The sequence below is a fragment of the Denticeps clupeoides genome, unplaced genomic scaffold (assembly GCF_900700375.1).
Source record: "Denticeps clupeoides unplaced genomic scaffold, fDenClu1.1, whole genome shotgun sequence".
Taxonomy (NCBI): Eukaryota; Metazoa; Chordata; class Actinopteri; order Clupeiformes; family Denticipitidae; genus Denticeps; species Denticeps clupeoides.
The window spans coordinates 365-16,410 of NW_021629745.1; the positions used below are offsets into that span (position 1 = coordinate 365).

The 16,046-nt window shown below is 45.3% G+C and overlaps 1 protein-coding gene across 1 annotated transcript; it reads right to left on the reverse strand.

The window, feature by feature from the left end:
- Positions 1–248: 248 nt before the first annotated feature.
- Positions 249–11,780, reverse strand: LOC114773213 (UDP-GlcNAc:betaGal beta-1,3-N-acetylglucosaminyltransferase-like protein 1; the record flags this gene model as incomplete). The annotated part of the gene is made up of 6 exons (XM_028965720.1): positions 11,738–11,780; positions 11,564–11,650; positions 9,213–9,329; positions 8,156–8,255; positions 3,138–3,202; positions 249–314 (listed from the first exon to the last, which is right to left on the reverse strand). Coding segments are annotated over exons 1-6 (438 nt in total), but the record flags the coding sequence as incomplete, so codon positions are not given.
- Between the last annotated feature and the right edge of the window lie 4,266 nt (positions 11,781–16,046).

The following is a 16,046-nucleotide window of genomic DNA, read 5'->3' on the forward strand; positions in this document are numbered from 1 at the left end:
GACAGCTGCCCGGGGAGCAGTGCGTGGGGACGGTCCTTTGCTCGGTGGCACCTCAGTGGTCCGGGATTTGAACCCGCAACCTTCCCATCGTGAGTCCACTTCCTTTCCCGCTGCCCCATATAAAAAGGGGGAGGGAAAAATCCCTAGAGCCTTTTCACAAACGTTCACAAGCACAGCTGTAGAAAACTAGTATCTGTGTATCTATGACTGCAGCAGAAAGTAGGGGTGTGTGTGTGTACACAACTCACAGCGTCAGGGTGGTGTTCAGCCATCTCATACTGCATCCGGACTCTTGCTGGAATCATGACATCATCCTGGAACCCAGACAGCAGAATGACATCACAGCAGTGACCGTCACACTCCACACACTATAAACAGGGTTGAGACAATCAAACGACTGGGGTGTGTGTGTGTGTGGGAAACATCAGAGGGTATAATGTGTGTGTGAGTGTGTATAAATATTCACTACTGCACCTCTCTGCACAGAAAGGAAGAAAAGACCGAAGGATTCCAGACGTTCCCACGTAAAGAATCGCGGACGCGGCCTTGCCCGGGAACAACCGCATGCAGCAGGAATGCAGCTTCAATAAATATCCGCCCGGAGCGCTCCCACCGTGGGATCATATTTACTACACAGCAGCAGGCCCCAGAGTCAATATTTAACCCAAACGGACCGAATCCATCTTACGTACTCTTACCCTGACCTGCCGTGCGCGGTTAAACTAGAACGAATCCATCGAGTGTAGAACGAGAGCCAATGAAGACATGAACATACAGGCCGTTAACTACAAGAAGATAACGGCCACATTACTGTACTTGGAAGACGCTTTTATCCAAAGGCGACTTACAAGAGGAAGACACCAGCAATTCTCATTGGATTCAATAGATTCTGAGTTACAAAACTAAGAGCCCTGATAAGGCCCAACTTGTCAGGAATAGAACATGCCAGGGAGTTGTTAAGTGCTAGATGAATTTTTTAAATTTGTGCAGTGGTGTGTGCATGTGCGTGTGTAGTGTTAGATTTGTTCTGAAATACTTTTTGAACAAGTGGGCTTTCAGCTGCTTCTTAAAGGCGGTAGTAGTCTCGTCTAGTCGAATGGAGTCGGGCAAGTTGTTCCACCAGCCAGGGACAACAAAGGAGAAAAGTCGATTGGGATCGGAGACCCCGTGAAGAGGGAATTTTTTGTCTCATTTCATTTGCACATCTGAGAGGGCTTGCAGGAGTGTAGCTAAATAGTAGTGTGTTGATATAAGAATGAACCACTATAGGCCCCACCCAAACTTTCCTTTCTCGCTTTTACATTATTGGGATTTGGGGAATCACAATACCCCTAAACCTAAACTATTATATCAAAGGCAAGTTTACTAAGTTTAATATAAATATCATTTAAATATAAAAAATATAAATCATTTTGGTGCTGATATAGTTGGACGTCGTAATCTGTAGTGTGTACTCCTGACCACCAGGGGTCAGTGTCAAGGTCCCAAACCAAATAAATGAATGAATACCTGTTTTCAGGCCGTGTGCACCGAGAGAGAGACAAACTGGACATCAGGCAGAGTGGACGATCCCGGGGACCAACGCGGACACCAACACGACCGGACCGAACACAACATCCAGGCCAGACTCACCCATCGTCGGCTGGAGGGACAAACCCATAAACCGCCTGATGGCTTCCAGGCAGGTTTCGCAAACGGGGGCTCATTTATCACAGAAGGTCTTGCTGCCGAAATGTCTGGCCTGCAACAACACTGGCGCAAAGCTAGGACAGGACATTGGTACCAGAAGGGCTTATTGTGGGGGAAAGAGGCTCTTTTTCTAAACAAAAAATGAAGATTTGACTATTGGGACTGTGCTTGTAAGTCGTTCAAAAACTCCCCACATTTCTCCTAGTTTCTGCCGAAAATGTCACTCTGAATGGAACCCGTCCCTTGGTGAGCGGTGGACAGCCAGGAAAGGAGCAGTGTGTGGGGACGGACCTGTTCCACCATGACAAACCACTTCGCTGTCAGACTCTTTCGAGACAAGGTCTCGGCGTGAAGGTCGGCTGATGATGATGACGACGATGATGATTCCCACACCCGTGTGAAAGGGTGTTTTGTGTGTGTGTGATGAAGATACGCAGCCTGAGAAACGCGTGCAATCAGTGTTTCTCGTGGCCCTGAAAGTGTTGTGGCTTCCTAGGAAGCCTGGGAGAGATTTCACATGACAGTAACAGAACACACACACACACACACACACACACACACACACACACCACACACACACACACACACACACACACACACAGCTACATTGAGGATTTATGTACATCGCTGAAACTCTGATTTTCTTCACAATGAAACATGACCAGCCCAGGTCCCTCCTTGTCTTCAGGATCCAGAGGACATCAGAATAAATGGTTCAATAAAACAATGAACTTGTAGCAGAAACCACTTCAAGTGAACCAGAGTCAAGTGAAAGTGAAGCGATTGTCATTGTGAGACACAGCAGCACAGCACACAGTGACACGGTGAAATTTGTCCTCTGTATTTAACCGTCACCCTTGGTGAGCAGTGGGCAGCCATGACAATGGCACCTCGGCGGATCGGGATTGGTACCGGCAACCTTCTGATTACGAGGCCGCTTCCTTAACCGCTGGGCCACCACTGGCCACCACCGAGTAGAACCAAACAGAACAGCAAACGCTTCTAGAACAGAACTGAGACTCCCTTCTGAAACAGAGCCACAATGCTGTATAAAAATGTCAGTGTGTGTGTGTGTGTGTGTGTGTGTGTGTGCGCTTTTCCAGGCTAATCAGCGCTGATGCAGAGCAGGTCTTTGTTTAGTTACACACTCACTGTAGAAAGTGAGCGATCATCACACACACACACACACACACACACACACACACACAACACACACACACACACAGGTAACACAGTACGATGGAATTCATTGACTCGGCTCATTCACAAATCCCAGCTCTCGTTCATCATTTTCGTCTGGCAGGACTGTCAAACACTTCCAACCTGGTAGGATCCACCTGCTGCTGCTTCCCTGTGTGTGTGTGTGTGTGTGTGTGTGTGTTAATGATCTTCAGTACAGTATTTATAGTATAGTACAGATGCCAACTCTCTCTCTCTGTCTCACTCACCGCGTCCTGAAAGCAGAGGTAGCGTCCAGAACTCTGGGACACGGCCTGGTTCTTAGCAAACCCAACTAAAAAAAAAGGAGAGATGGACAAAAAGAAAACACACACACAAACACAGCATCGATTTAGTAAGGTGTGCGTTTATTGACGAGCAACCACAAACACCCCAACTTTTATCTGTCGTTACGGCAACAAGCACGGGCCTATCAGACGGCCCGCATTCTCATGCCTGCCTCCTCTCGGACTCCTGTTACGATAAGCCGCCCTGGCCGGATCCCAACGCACGTTACGCAGGAAAAGCTGGAATTCAAATCAAACTTTCATTAAAAAGTCATTACGGGCTGAGGGGAAACACAAAGAGGAGCTTTTCTCATCATTCTCGGTGTGTGTGTGTGTGTGTGTGTGTGTGTGTGTGTGTGTGTGTGTGTGTGTGTGATTAAAAGGGTGGCCGCATTATTGTTTCAGGGTTAAACTCTAACTGCACCCAGGGCCCCGGCGGGATGGGTTTTTTGAGGCCGGAGGATCCATTTCTCTCCCCGCCCGTAATTAATTATGTCTGCGCGGAGAACCAGGGCGCGAGGTGGGAGATCAGGATCAGAGCTGGAGAAATTAAAAGCGGCTTTTAATTGCGTTGGCCGACTAACTCCGGAGCCAGCAGCTGCGCCAGGGTGGAGGATGAAGACCAGAAAGCCAAGCATACGTCAGAAAAACAAGAAAAACCATCGAAAACTCTACATTCGTGTCCGGCAAAACGGCCTCTCAGGTCCCGACGCACCTACACCCGTCATGACGAAGTGCTTCGAGAGGCTGGTCATGAAATGGCATAAACATAAATGGAAATATATAGAAATCTCGAGTTGACCTGATTATGACCTCCTGCTCACCCAACTACGCGATGATTGTGGGGTGCATTCAGGGGGACAGCGTAATAGTCCCGGGGGTCAGGGTCATGTTGGTGGTTCAGGCATAGAGGGGCATTAGTGTAACGGCTTGCTGTGAAGTTGTGAATCTGTATCTTTTGTCATATCTATCTATCTATATATATATATATATACACACATGGACAAAATTGTTGGTACCCTTCAGTCAATGAAATAAAAACTGAAAATGGTCACAAAAATAACTTGAATCTGACAAAAGTAATAATAAATAAAACCTTTATGAAATTTTAATAAAAGTCAGACATTGCTTTTCAACCATTCTTCAACAGAATTATTTAAAAACAAACAAACAAACAAAAAAAACTCACGAAACATGCCTGGACAAAAATGATGGTACCCCTAGAAAAGACTGAAAATAATGTGACCAAATGGACATGTTAATCCAAGGTGTGTCCATCACAGGTGTCTACAATCTTGTAATCTGTCAGTGGACCTATATATAGGGCTCCAGGTAGTCACTGTGTTGTTTGATGACATGGTGTGTACCACACTCAACATGGACCAGAGGAAGCGAAGGAAAGAGTTGTCTCAGGAGATTAGAAAGAAAATTATAGACAAGCATGTCAAAGGTAAAGGCTATAAGACCATCTCGAAGCAGCTTGATGTTCCTGTGACTACAGTTGCACATATTATTCAGAAATTTAAGATCCATGGGACTGTAGCCAACCTCCCTTGACGTGGCCGCAGGAGGAAAATTGATGACAAATCAAAGAGACGGATAATACGAATGGTAACAAAAGAGCCCAGAAAAACTTCTAAAGAGATCCAAGGTGAACTTCAAGCTCAAGGAACATCAGTCAGATCGCACCATCCATCGATGTTTGAGCCAAAGTGGAATTCATGGGAGACGACCAAGGAGGACACCAACAAATCATAAAAAAAACAGACTGGAATTTGCCAAACTACATGTGGACAAGCCACAAAAATATCCTATGGACAGATGAGACAAAAATTGAACTTTTTGCCAAGGCACACCAGCTCTATCTTCATAGATGGAAAAATTAAGCATATCAAGAAAAGAACACCATCCCTTCTGTGAAACATGGAGGAGATTCTGTTATGTTCTGGGGCTGCTTTGCTGCATCTGGCACAGGGTGTCTTGAATCTGTGCAGGGTACAATGAAATCTCAAGACTATCAAGGGATTCTAGAGAGAAATGTGCTGGCCAGTGTCAGAAAGCTTGGTCTCAGTCGCAGGTTATGGGTCTTGCAACAGGACAATGACCCAAAACACACAGCTAAACACCCAAGAATGGCTAAGAGGAAAACATTGGACTCTTCTAAAGTGGTCTTCTATGAGCCCTGACCTCAATCTTATTGAGCATCTTTGGAAAGAGCTGAAACATGCCGTCTGGAAAAGGCACCCTTCAAACTTGAGACAACTGGAGCAGTTTGCTCATGAGGAGTGGGCCAAAATACCTGCTGAGAAGTGCAGAAGTCTCATTGACCGTTACAGGAATCGTTTGATTGCAGTGATTGCCTCAAAAGGTTGTGCAACAAAAAATTAAGTTAGGGGTACCATCATTTTTGTCCAGGCCTGTTTCATGAGTTTATTTTTTGAAATAATTTTGTTGAAGCATGGTTGAAAATCAATGTCTGACTTTCATTGGTTAAATTTCATAGAATTTTTATTTATTATTACTTTTGTCAGATTAAAGTTATTTCTGTGACCATTGTGAGTTTTTCTTTCATTGACTGAAGGGTACCAACAATTTTGTCCACGTGTGTATATATAGATGCCTACGATGGCCGGTTTTGTTTTTCTTCAGAATTTCTGACCACTTCCTGCACTGTAAATAATTCAGCACCTTTTTTCCTTCACTACACCGGGTGTGTTTGGCCTTTTTGTTCCTGCTTCACAAGACTATTGAGAGCATTCTAACCAGCTGCATCACTGTCTGCTTTGGGAACTGCACCATATCGGACAACAAGACCCTACAGCGGAACGTGAGGACAGCTGAGAAGATCAACGGGGTCTCTCTTCCCTCCATAACGATCATTTACCACATACGGTGCATCAGGAAAACCTCCAGCATTGTGAAGGACTCTACACACCCATCACATGGACTCCTCACCCTCCTACAATCCGGAAAAAAGGTACCGAAGCAATCCGGGCCCACCCTGTCAGACTGTGAAATAGCTTCTTTCCACAAGCCATCAGACACTTTGGTCTGACAAGCACAACCTCTTTTATGTCTAGAAAATACATTTCCATTTTAAATTTACTGCATTTACCAGACGTCCTTATCCAGAGCAACTTACAATCAGTAGTTACAGGGACAGTCCCCCCTGGAAACACTCAGGGTTAAGTGTCTTGCTCAGGGACACATTGATGAGCGACCTTACCAAGTAACTTGGAAAGGATCCACCTCTACCTCACGTAGACTCTCCACTGGTGTCCCTCAAGGCTCAGTACTAGGTCCTCTCCTTTTCTCCCTCTACACAAGATCAATTGGTGAGGTAATTTCCTCACATGGATTATCCTACCACTGCTATGCTGACGACACATAACTCCTCTTCTCCTTTCCTCCCTCTGATCTACATGCTGCTTCCAAAATCTCTGCATGTCTAACCGATATCTCGTCTTGGATGGCAGCCCATCACCTCCAACTCAATCCCACCAAAACTGAACTAATATTCATTCCAGCAGATTCTTCAACACATCAGGATCTTGCTATTTACCTAGACAACTCGCAGCTCTCACCTTCTACAACAGCCTGCAACCTTGGTGTAACAATAGACAACCAACTCTCCTTCTCGACTCACATCAGCAATCTTTCCCTCTCATGTAGATTCCTTCTCTACAATATCAGACGAATCTGTCCTTATGTCAGCCCAGGCCACCCAACTACTGGTTCAGTCCTTAGTAATCTCAAGACTGGACTACTGTAACTCCCTTCTAGCTGGTCTACCTCTATGTACCATCCGACCTCTACAACTCATACAAAATGCAGCAGCACGACTAATCTTCAACCTTCCCAAATTGTCCCACACCACCCCTCTACTACGCTCCCTCCACTGGCTCCCAGTAGCTGCACGCATCAGGTTCAAAATACTGATGCTGGCCTACAAAGCCAAACATGGAGTAGCCTCAGCCTACCTCACAGCCCTTATTACACCTCGCACTGCACCTCATATACTCCGAGCCTCCAGTACTGCTCGCCTTATCCCTCCATCTCTGAAGGTAAAAGGAAGACATTCATCTAGACTCTTCTCTGTCTTGGGCCCCTTGGTGGTGGAATGAACTTCCCCTCACTGAGCACCTTCAAACGACACCTCAAGACCTTCCTCTTTAAAGAATATTTAGATTAAATTGTAATTTTCTTGTTGTCGAACTTTGTGTACAGAATCTACAACAGAGTGAATAAAATAGATGTTTTCATAGTTCGGGTCATTAATGAACTGGAATTGATTTCTTCATCGATGGTAACTTAAGCACGTTGTAAGTCGCTCTGGATAAGGGCATCTGCCAAATGGCGTAAATGTAAATGTAGTAAGTGGGATTTGAACCCGGGTCTTCTGGGCAAGGCGTGTTAAACCTTTGGCCTACTACCACCCTAATATTATCTTTTATTGCACTTCTCCATTTTGCGAAGCATTCATTTTGCACAATCATTATTAGTGCTGTCTGTCTTCTCGTTGTCTACATGTTTGGGTTGCCTTAATGTTATTCTTGCACTGTCTGTGTCCCATGTTGCACACTTGCACTTTATGTCAGATCATAATTTTGTTTAATGTCACATGCAGCACCTGATTATGGAGAAATGTTGTTCCGTTTAAATATGCATGTCATAAAAAAAAGATGACTTCAACTCGAACGCGTCATAAAATGACCAAAACGGCAGGACACACATACACAACGTGAAAATGTGTACTTTGGGAACAATACAACAAGTTTAGTCACATTGCATCAACCAAAAAATGAATTAGCGAGCACAGAAATGAACGTGAGCTGGAATGCGTAGAATAAATCACAATATAGCATTCGACGGCAAAATCTTTCCCGATGCATTATCAGTGCGAGGGTGTGGAGATACACACACACACACACACACACACACACGCACGCTGACTCACTGACCTCCTTTGGGCTTAGCTGAATTATGGCCTGATATCACCACGGAAACTCCCCGTTTCTCAAAACTCTCCCTCCAGCTCTCGATCAGAGCTCGGGATCCATCCTGTAATAAAAATAAATAAATAAATAAATAAATAAATTAAAATTAAACACACACACACACACACAAAAAAAAGAATAATCGGCAACAGCTTTTAAACTTCATGCACACTGCTGCCTCCTGCCACAGAATGACAAAAGCACAGTTCAGCTCATATAACGTTGAGCCTGTGACACGCTGCCGTGTCCACAGATGTGCAAATATAAAAAGACAATACAAGAGTACAAGTACAGACAGTACAAAAAAAACAATAATAATTAAAAGTGAAGTAATAGTCACATGTGATACACAGCAGCACAGCACACGGTGCACACAGTGAAATTTGTCCTCTGCATGACAGGTGCCCAGGGAGCAGTGTGTGGGGACGGTGCTTTGCTCAGTGACACCTGAGTGGCACCTTGGCAGATCGGGATTCGACGTTTCATTAACCGCTAGGCCACCACTGGCCTAGAGGTTAAGGAAGAGGTAATTAGAAGGTTGCCGGTTCGAATCCGCCAAGGTGCCACTGAGCAAAACACTGTCCCAACACACTGCTCACCAAGGGCAATGGTTAAAAGCAGAGGACACAATTTGTTGTCACCATGTGCTGTGCATGACAATGACAATAACTTCACTTTCATAAGAAAATATATTATATTTAGTATATAAAGGGGCAATGGAGTGAAACTATTGCATGTCTGGCAAGTTATTGCACAGTAGCAGCAGTGGGATATCTGTAGGGGTGTTGAAATGAAGGATATAATCGATGCATCGCGATGCACACGTGGACAGATTATATCATAATGACGATGCCTGATGGTTTTCTGGCGGCGGTATAAACAGTCTCGTTAAAAAGTGGTGCCGGTGGCGTCTGTGGCGAGCACAGCTCAGTGAGTGAAGATACCATAAAGGGCAGATGACAGGAGATGAGCAAGATGGGCATAAACGAGGAACAAAACAATAGGCTGGGTGGATTCTTACCGTACTAGCGTCGTCAAACACGGACAGCTCCATTCTGCCCTCGAAATCCTGGTGCAGGACGGACTGCAAACACTCCTCCATCCAGCAGGCGGCGTTGTACACAGGCAGGACCACTGACTGCAGACAGACAGAGATTTCCAATTTCTACTTACTTCACCCTAATTAGAGATTACGGACTGCCATCATTTTATAACATCAATTAGGAAAAATCCAGAATCAGCAGTTGGACATGTCTCTACGTGATGCACGGGACACTTTGATAACACGATAATTGAAAGTGAAGTGATTGTCATTGTGATAAACAACACAGCACACGGTGACACAACGAAATGTGTCCTCTGCATTTAACCACCAGCCTTGGTGAGCAGTGGGCAGCCATGACAGATGCCCAGGTGTCAGGTGTCAGAAGTGGGATTTTGAACAGACGTCTCCAGGAGAGACTGCGACCTGAACGCAGTGCCTCAGGCCGCTCGGCCATCCTGACCTTTTTTCCCCCACAACCAGCGTTCAGAACTGCCAAGTGTGATGTGTACGGACTACCTGTCGCGCTTTTTGGAACTTTAATACAAAGTTATAACAAAAGCAACAAGCAGTTTGAAAACTTTCCACGTGATGCGCGGGACAGAAAACTAGTCTCACTCGTTAAAACCAACTTCCACTATTAGATTCGGTCCACTCTACAAGAACTCGGACAAAACTACTACACCAAATATTTCAATGAAGAACGGGTGTCAAAACTGTGCAACACCAATACGTGCAACTAAAACGACCAAGACGGTGCGATGCGCGGGACAACAACGTCACTCGTCTAAAAGCCACATGAGTGCTGTCAAGTTTAACATATGAGAGCCAGTACTAATGGTTCAAATGTGGTGCATAGTATGAATATTTTAATTAAGCCTGATGCACCATTCAACACAACACATATAAAGTGAACTTTGAATGTCTGGGTTATGATAATAATTTGCTTAGAATTTCATTAAAAAAAAAAAAAAAAAAAGATTTTGCATCGCGAGAGGTAGCCGTGTTTCAAAAGTCTGCAAAACTTTTTTAAATAGATTGAAATTAAATGATGTTCCACATTATCTGAGTATCAGTCTTAAATACTAGGACAAATAAAAATACTACAGCAATGTTTTGGCGTTTTGGTTTAGTTTTGAGGAGAACACACTGACCAGGCCCGTGATGTTCTGTCTCAACCAAAAAGGAATTTAGGTCTTTGCTTCTCTCCCTCATCGGAAGACTTGAACTCAATTGCTGATAGCGTGTTTAGCGTTGGACGTGGTCCTCTATGGACACGAGGGAATGGCGGTAATACAGAATGATGAAACGGGCTGGGCGGACGCTGCTAGCTCAGAACGTCTTTTATAGCACCTTGGATATTCGGCCCTCAAATTGTCCGTTCCAGTACAGAACACCTCGAGAAACAGTTGGTCAAACGTCAAGGTGACATTTGAGGGTCAAAAGTCTCTGAGGGCCAGCAAATCTCATCTTCAGGGTTAAGTGACACAACGGCAGCATGTGAAGTCTGAATCTGGGACTGAGGTCTTCTGGTTTAGGGGCGAGTATTTTACGTTTTTTAATAAGTTACGGGCCGTGTCTCCAGGGGAACTGTCCCCGTCACTGCTCATTGTAAGAGACTCTGGATAAAGGCGTCTGGTAAATGCTGTAAATGTAGATTATGTAATAAACAGAACCCTGTGGTGGCAGCATTTTACTCTCGGGGACGGTTTCCACCAGTCCTGAAGGTTTATTCTCACCATTCACTCATATTAATGAGCAGCTCGTCAAGCAGCTTCTGATAATGACGATAAACATACTTCACTTTCTCATGATATGACAATTTAAGTTGGTAGATTCTCACTGAAGGCATCAAAACTGTAAATGAACACATGTGGAGTTATAATATATAAAATATATATAAATAAGTGAAAACATGTTTTATATTCTAGTTTCTTTGCTCTGATTACTGCTTTGCACACTCTTGGCATTCTCTCCATGAGCTTCAAGAGGTCGTCACCTGAAATGCTTTTCCAACAGTCTTGAAGGAGTTCCCAGAGCTCACCCCAAACCATCTGGACTGGGTTCAGGTCCGGTGACTGTGGAGGCCAGGTCTCCACTTTTTGTTAAGTACGTAACTCCACATGTGTTCATTCATAGTTTTGATGCCTTCAGTGAGAATCTACCAACGTAAATGGTCATGAAGATGAAGAAAACACATTGAATGAGAAGGTGTGTCCAGACTTTTGGCCGGTACTGTATATTTATAAAATACGGATTCGCCAGAACTGCCACAAAGTAGGGGCGTCCAGCCCTTTGACTTTTATAGCGGAAACGACACCGCGACCCACCACGTCAGCGCCGCCGCCCTCCGCCGCCTCTCTCCCGGGCGCAAGACCGGTGGACGGCCGCTTCGCGGGAGAACCGGAGCCGCATTCCTGCGGTGAATTAACGGGGACACACGGGTTAGTATCGCCGCCCGGAACAGCAGCTTTCACTGGGTTTGACAACGTTTCGTCACCCACCATAGCGCCGCAACGCCGCTTCCTCCTTTTATTTACCCGCAGTTCCGGGACGGCCGCGTTAGGGGGCGGGACTAGCCTGCTGATTGGTCAGAAGAAAACACGGACGCAATTCTGATTCGCTAAAACGCTGGTCATTTAAATGACGCCTCGGCCGCCACACAAACACGTGGCTCCTATTACTTGAGAATCAGCTGCATGAAAGCTCAGAAAAGAAAGGATAATCTGCGGCTATATTGAACTTATTTTTAATAAATGTGTGTAGTGCGGTGGTTTCCCTTACCCATGGCCTCACACCTCCAAGTCGGTGAGTTCAAATCCCGGCTCAATCCTTGTGCATGTGCTCGCCCTGTGTTGGCTCGTCCTCCAGGTTCTCCGGTTTCCTCCCCCTGTCCAAAAACGACTTGGCTCCCACCTCATGAACCATGGCCCTAGTGTAGAAAGTTAGAGATAAATAGATGTCTGACAAGATAAATAAAAAGATAACTTAATATTTACAATTTAAATTAAGCAGTGAATATAAAGTAAGCAGAGAGTGATTGTGCAGTAAAGATAGAAAAGTGTAAATGATTGAGACTGTCAAGGGTTTATTTAAACGTGTTGGTGGGGGGGATGCAGCATTTTGAGAGAATTATAATCTCATTTTGGTGAGGAAAGTGTACGTATTGTCATCTGAGCCCAGACCACATCTGACACGACTGCCATCCTTTTAATCTCTGCCTGTGTGGAGCTGTGTGTGTGTTTATTCTCCAGAGGCATGCACCGAGCGCGATGAACGGTCCGACAAGGCCTCGAACCCTGTCATTATGAGAGAGAAAATAACAACCCCTGACCTGATGAGTGTGCAAAACACTGATGTGGTTCTCACCATGTGCAAGGCTTCTTCCTGCAAGGTTACAGAAGACCATCAAGGTCCCCACAAAAACCACACGCATATGCTCTGGCAGCTCGGCTCCAACACTTAAACACAATCAGAGCCCAGGAGCTGTAAAACGCTTCCAGCACCCGCCCAGCTCCAGCGTTTCGGTCAGAGACGGTCATTATATTTCAATCAGGGGGTGAAAACAGGAGGGGGCCGGAAATCTGAAGGAAATTTCTTATTAGTCCTCTTCTCTGTGTGTGTATGTGTGTGATTTGTATTATTTTACAGATGTTTTCGAACCAAGGCAACAGACGCCGGCGCGGCTGGGTTAGTTTAGGTCAAAGGTCATGCTTGTAGCTGACAGACTTGCACATACAAAACTTTAGCATCTTATGGAGAGAAAAAAAAGACTTCTCTGAACTATAATCAAATAATTAGAGATAAAAAATGATATATACATGATGGTTTTTCCTGATCTCTTCACTGTCTGGCAGCCCAGTGGGTTCTAAGAAAAAAAAAGCATGGTTTAAGCATGATGAATGATATAAACGTACAAAAAGAATCTGGATAATCTGATTTGATCATTTTCAGTGATGGATACGTGAACCTGAATCTGTGCAGGAATGAATCCCTGTATATATGCATGCCATGCACACAAACACACACGCGCAGGAATGCGGTTGAACATGCGTTGAACTGTAATCAGCGTTCGCCCGCAGCAATCACTCCCGGTCTGATATTTATTATTTTACTGGGCAGCCGGTCGCCGGGGCAACGCGCAGGAAGTGGCCGCCCTGGACCGCATCAGCAGAGGCCACACTGCGGCAGGAAGCACTCTGAGTGCCGCGCCACGCTCTGCACGCGCTCCCCTTCATCGGGACGACCCTCCCGGAGAACGTCCGGGGCCGTGGGGCCTCCCACGGCCTTCTGGGTGACATTCTCCGTGTTCTGCTGGATGTGAATGTGCTTTAATCACGTTTGGTTTATGACGCCGCGCTGATCGGCCGCAGGGCTGCTTCAGATGGGACCGTCCCTCACCGAGCATGGAAGCAATTTGAGACCAGGCTCTGTGTATGTGCACACCATATGTAAAATGATGGCGATCATAAAGCAGAGCCAAGCACACACACACACACACACACACACACACACACACACACAGTGCCAATGTTCCTTAATAAAAAAAAAAGAGAGAGAGAGAGTCTAGATTAGGATTTTTATAAAAACAGACATAAATTCATAATCGGACAGATTGTCTCATAAATGAATTTATTTCAGTGCATTTTTTTTAGTAATCTACTCTTGACAGCTAAAAAAAGAAGAACAGACGCTTCATTTGTCACTAGGGGGCGCTGCAGTAGAACAAATAAAATAATAAACCGCTTTGTGTATGTATTACAGGCATTACTGAAAATGCATTGAAATGATTACAGTAATAACAGTAAAATATTAACAGTAATACCGTAAAAAAAATACATGGGGGATGTTTTACAAAATGTAATTTTTTAAAAAAGGAAAAATCCGGAGTTGCATTTGTCAAAGTGAGAATCCGAGTTTTCTGGGCATTTACATTTACATTTACAGCATTTTTCAGACGCCCTTATCCAGAGCGACTTACAATCAGTAGTGACAGGGACAGTCCCCCTGGAGCAACTTAGGGTTAAGTGTCTTGCTCAGGGACACAATGGCAGTAAGTGGGATTCGAACCCGGGTCTTCCGGTTCATAGGCGAGTGTGTTACCCACTAGGCTACTACCACCCAGGTCACCCACGGACACTGACACCAAATCGCAGATGACCTTTGACCCCTGACCGTGGAACGTTTGTGCAGGACTGACTTCCTCGCTGTGACCACTCCCAGCACTCAGTCTTTACCGTCACCCGCCTCAACCTCACTGCCCATTATTTAGGGGCAGTGGTGGCCCAGCGGTTAAGGAAGCGACCCTGTAATCAGAAGGTTGTTGGTTCGAATCCCGATCCGCCAAGGTGCCACTGAGGTGCCACTGAGCAAAGCACCGTCCCCACACACTGCTCCCCGGGCGCCTGTCATGGCTGCCCACTGCTCACTCAGGGTGATGGGATAATTGCAGAGGACAAATTTCACTGTGTGCACCGTGTGCTGTGCTGCTGTGTATCACATGTGACAATCACTACACTTTTTTTTCTTTTTCATTTAGCAGTGACCCCAGATCCTGCATCCCCACAGCATCCTGCCTCCTGCTGGCCAAACCATCCTGGCAGCAGAAAGACCTCAGATCTCCAGACAGGACCAGGGCCCAGATCCACAGGAGCTTCAGAGGAGCACATCTGATCTGTCTATTTTTAAATACATTTACATTAAAAAGTACTGTGACGTCACACCTAAGACAAACTAGCTTAGAGTATGAAATAACTCACTTCTTCATAGAGTTTCTCCACTTGAGGCTGGCTGTTGTCTTGGACGCAGAGTCCCTCCTGCTCTGGCGCCCTCTGACGGCCTGGCGGACGAGCGACAGCAATGACACAGGGACAAAACCTTGAGTTTTACAGTCGGCAATGTATTAGAATTACACACAGCAACACGCTGTCAAAATCAGTCTGACTCAACTTCCCCTTTTCTCTTTAGATTCAGGAGAATTTCTGGTCGTAATTATCAAAATGATTTTTTTTTTATTTACAGTCTGGTTTAATAGTCTAATTTACCAAACTATTTACCTCCCTTTTTTTCTTGTTTTGCAAAAGAGTGGCAGCACCCTTGTACTTCAGCGTACTAGGCTGGAAATCCAGCGGGTAAAAAAGTGGACCCGTAATTAGAAGGTTGTCGGTTCGAGTCCCGAACCGCCAAGGTGCCACCGAGCAAAGCACCGTCCCCAAACACTGCTCTCCGGGCGCCTGTCATGGTCGCCCACTGCTCACCAGAGGACGCATTTCACTGTGTGCACCGTGTGCTGAGGTTCACAATGACAATCACTTCAGTTTCAAGTCTTTTTTTGATCCAGTTATGACCTTGTCCCAGTCTCTTAATCCGATGTCCTCTTGCACACGCAAGAAATAATAGTGTCCCTTGATGAGACTCTTCAGGTGGAGGAAAAAAAAAAATTACGAGACCCTTCCAACAGTAAATCACTCAACTTTTACACATAAATGTTTTAACACGATCAATTAAAACTATTTAATGCATTTTCTATCGCAGCACAGTACAATGAAATGTGTCCTCTGCATTTAACCCTGCATCAGCCCTGGTGAGCATTGGGCAGCCATGAGAGGAGAGGTGTGTGGGGACGGTACCTTGATCAGGAGGACCTCAGTGGAACCTTGGCTGTTCGGGATTAAAACCCACAACCCTCCGATTACGGGTCCGAACCTGCTAGCCACCGATACCCCATATAACCCACATATTCACAAATGTATCATCAAAGATTTGTGTATTTTATTAAAGAATTAAAAATAAAAGTGCTCCGTGGGAATCTAC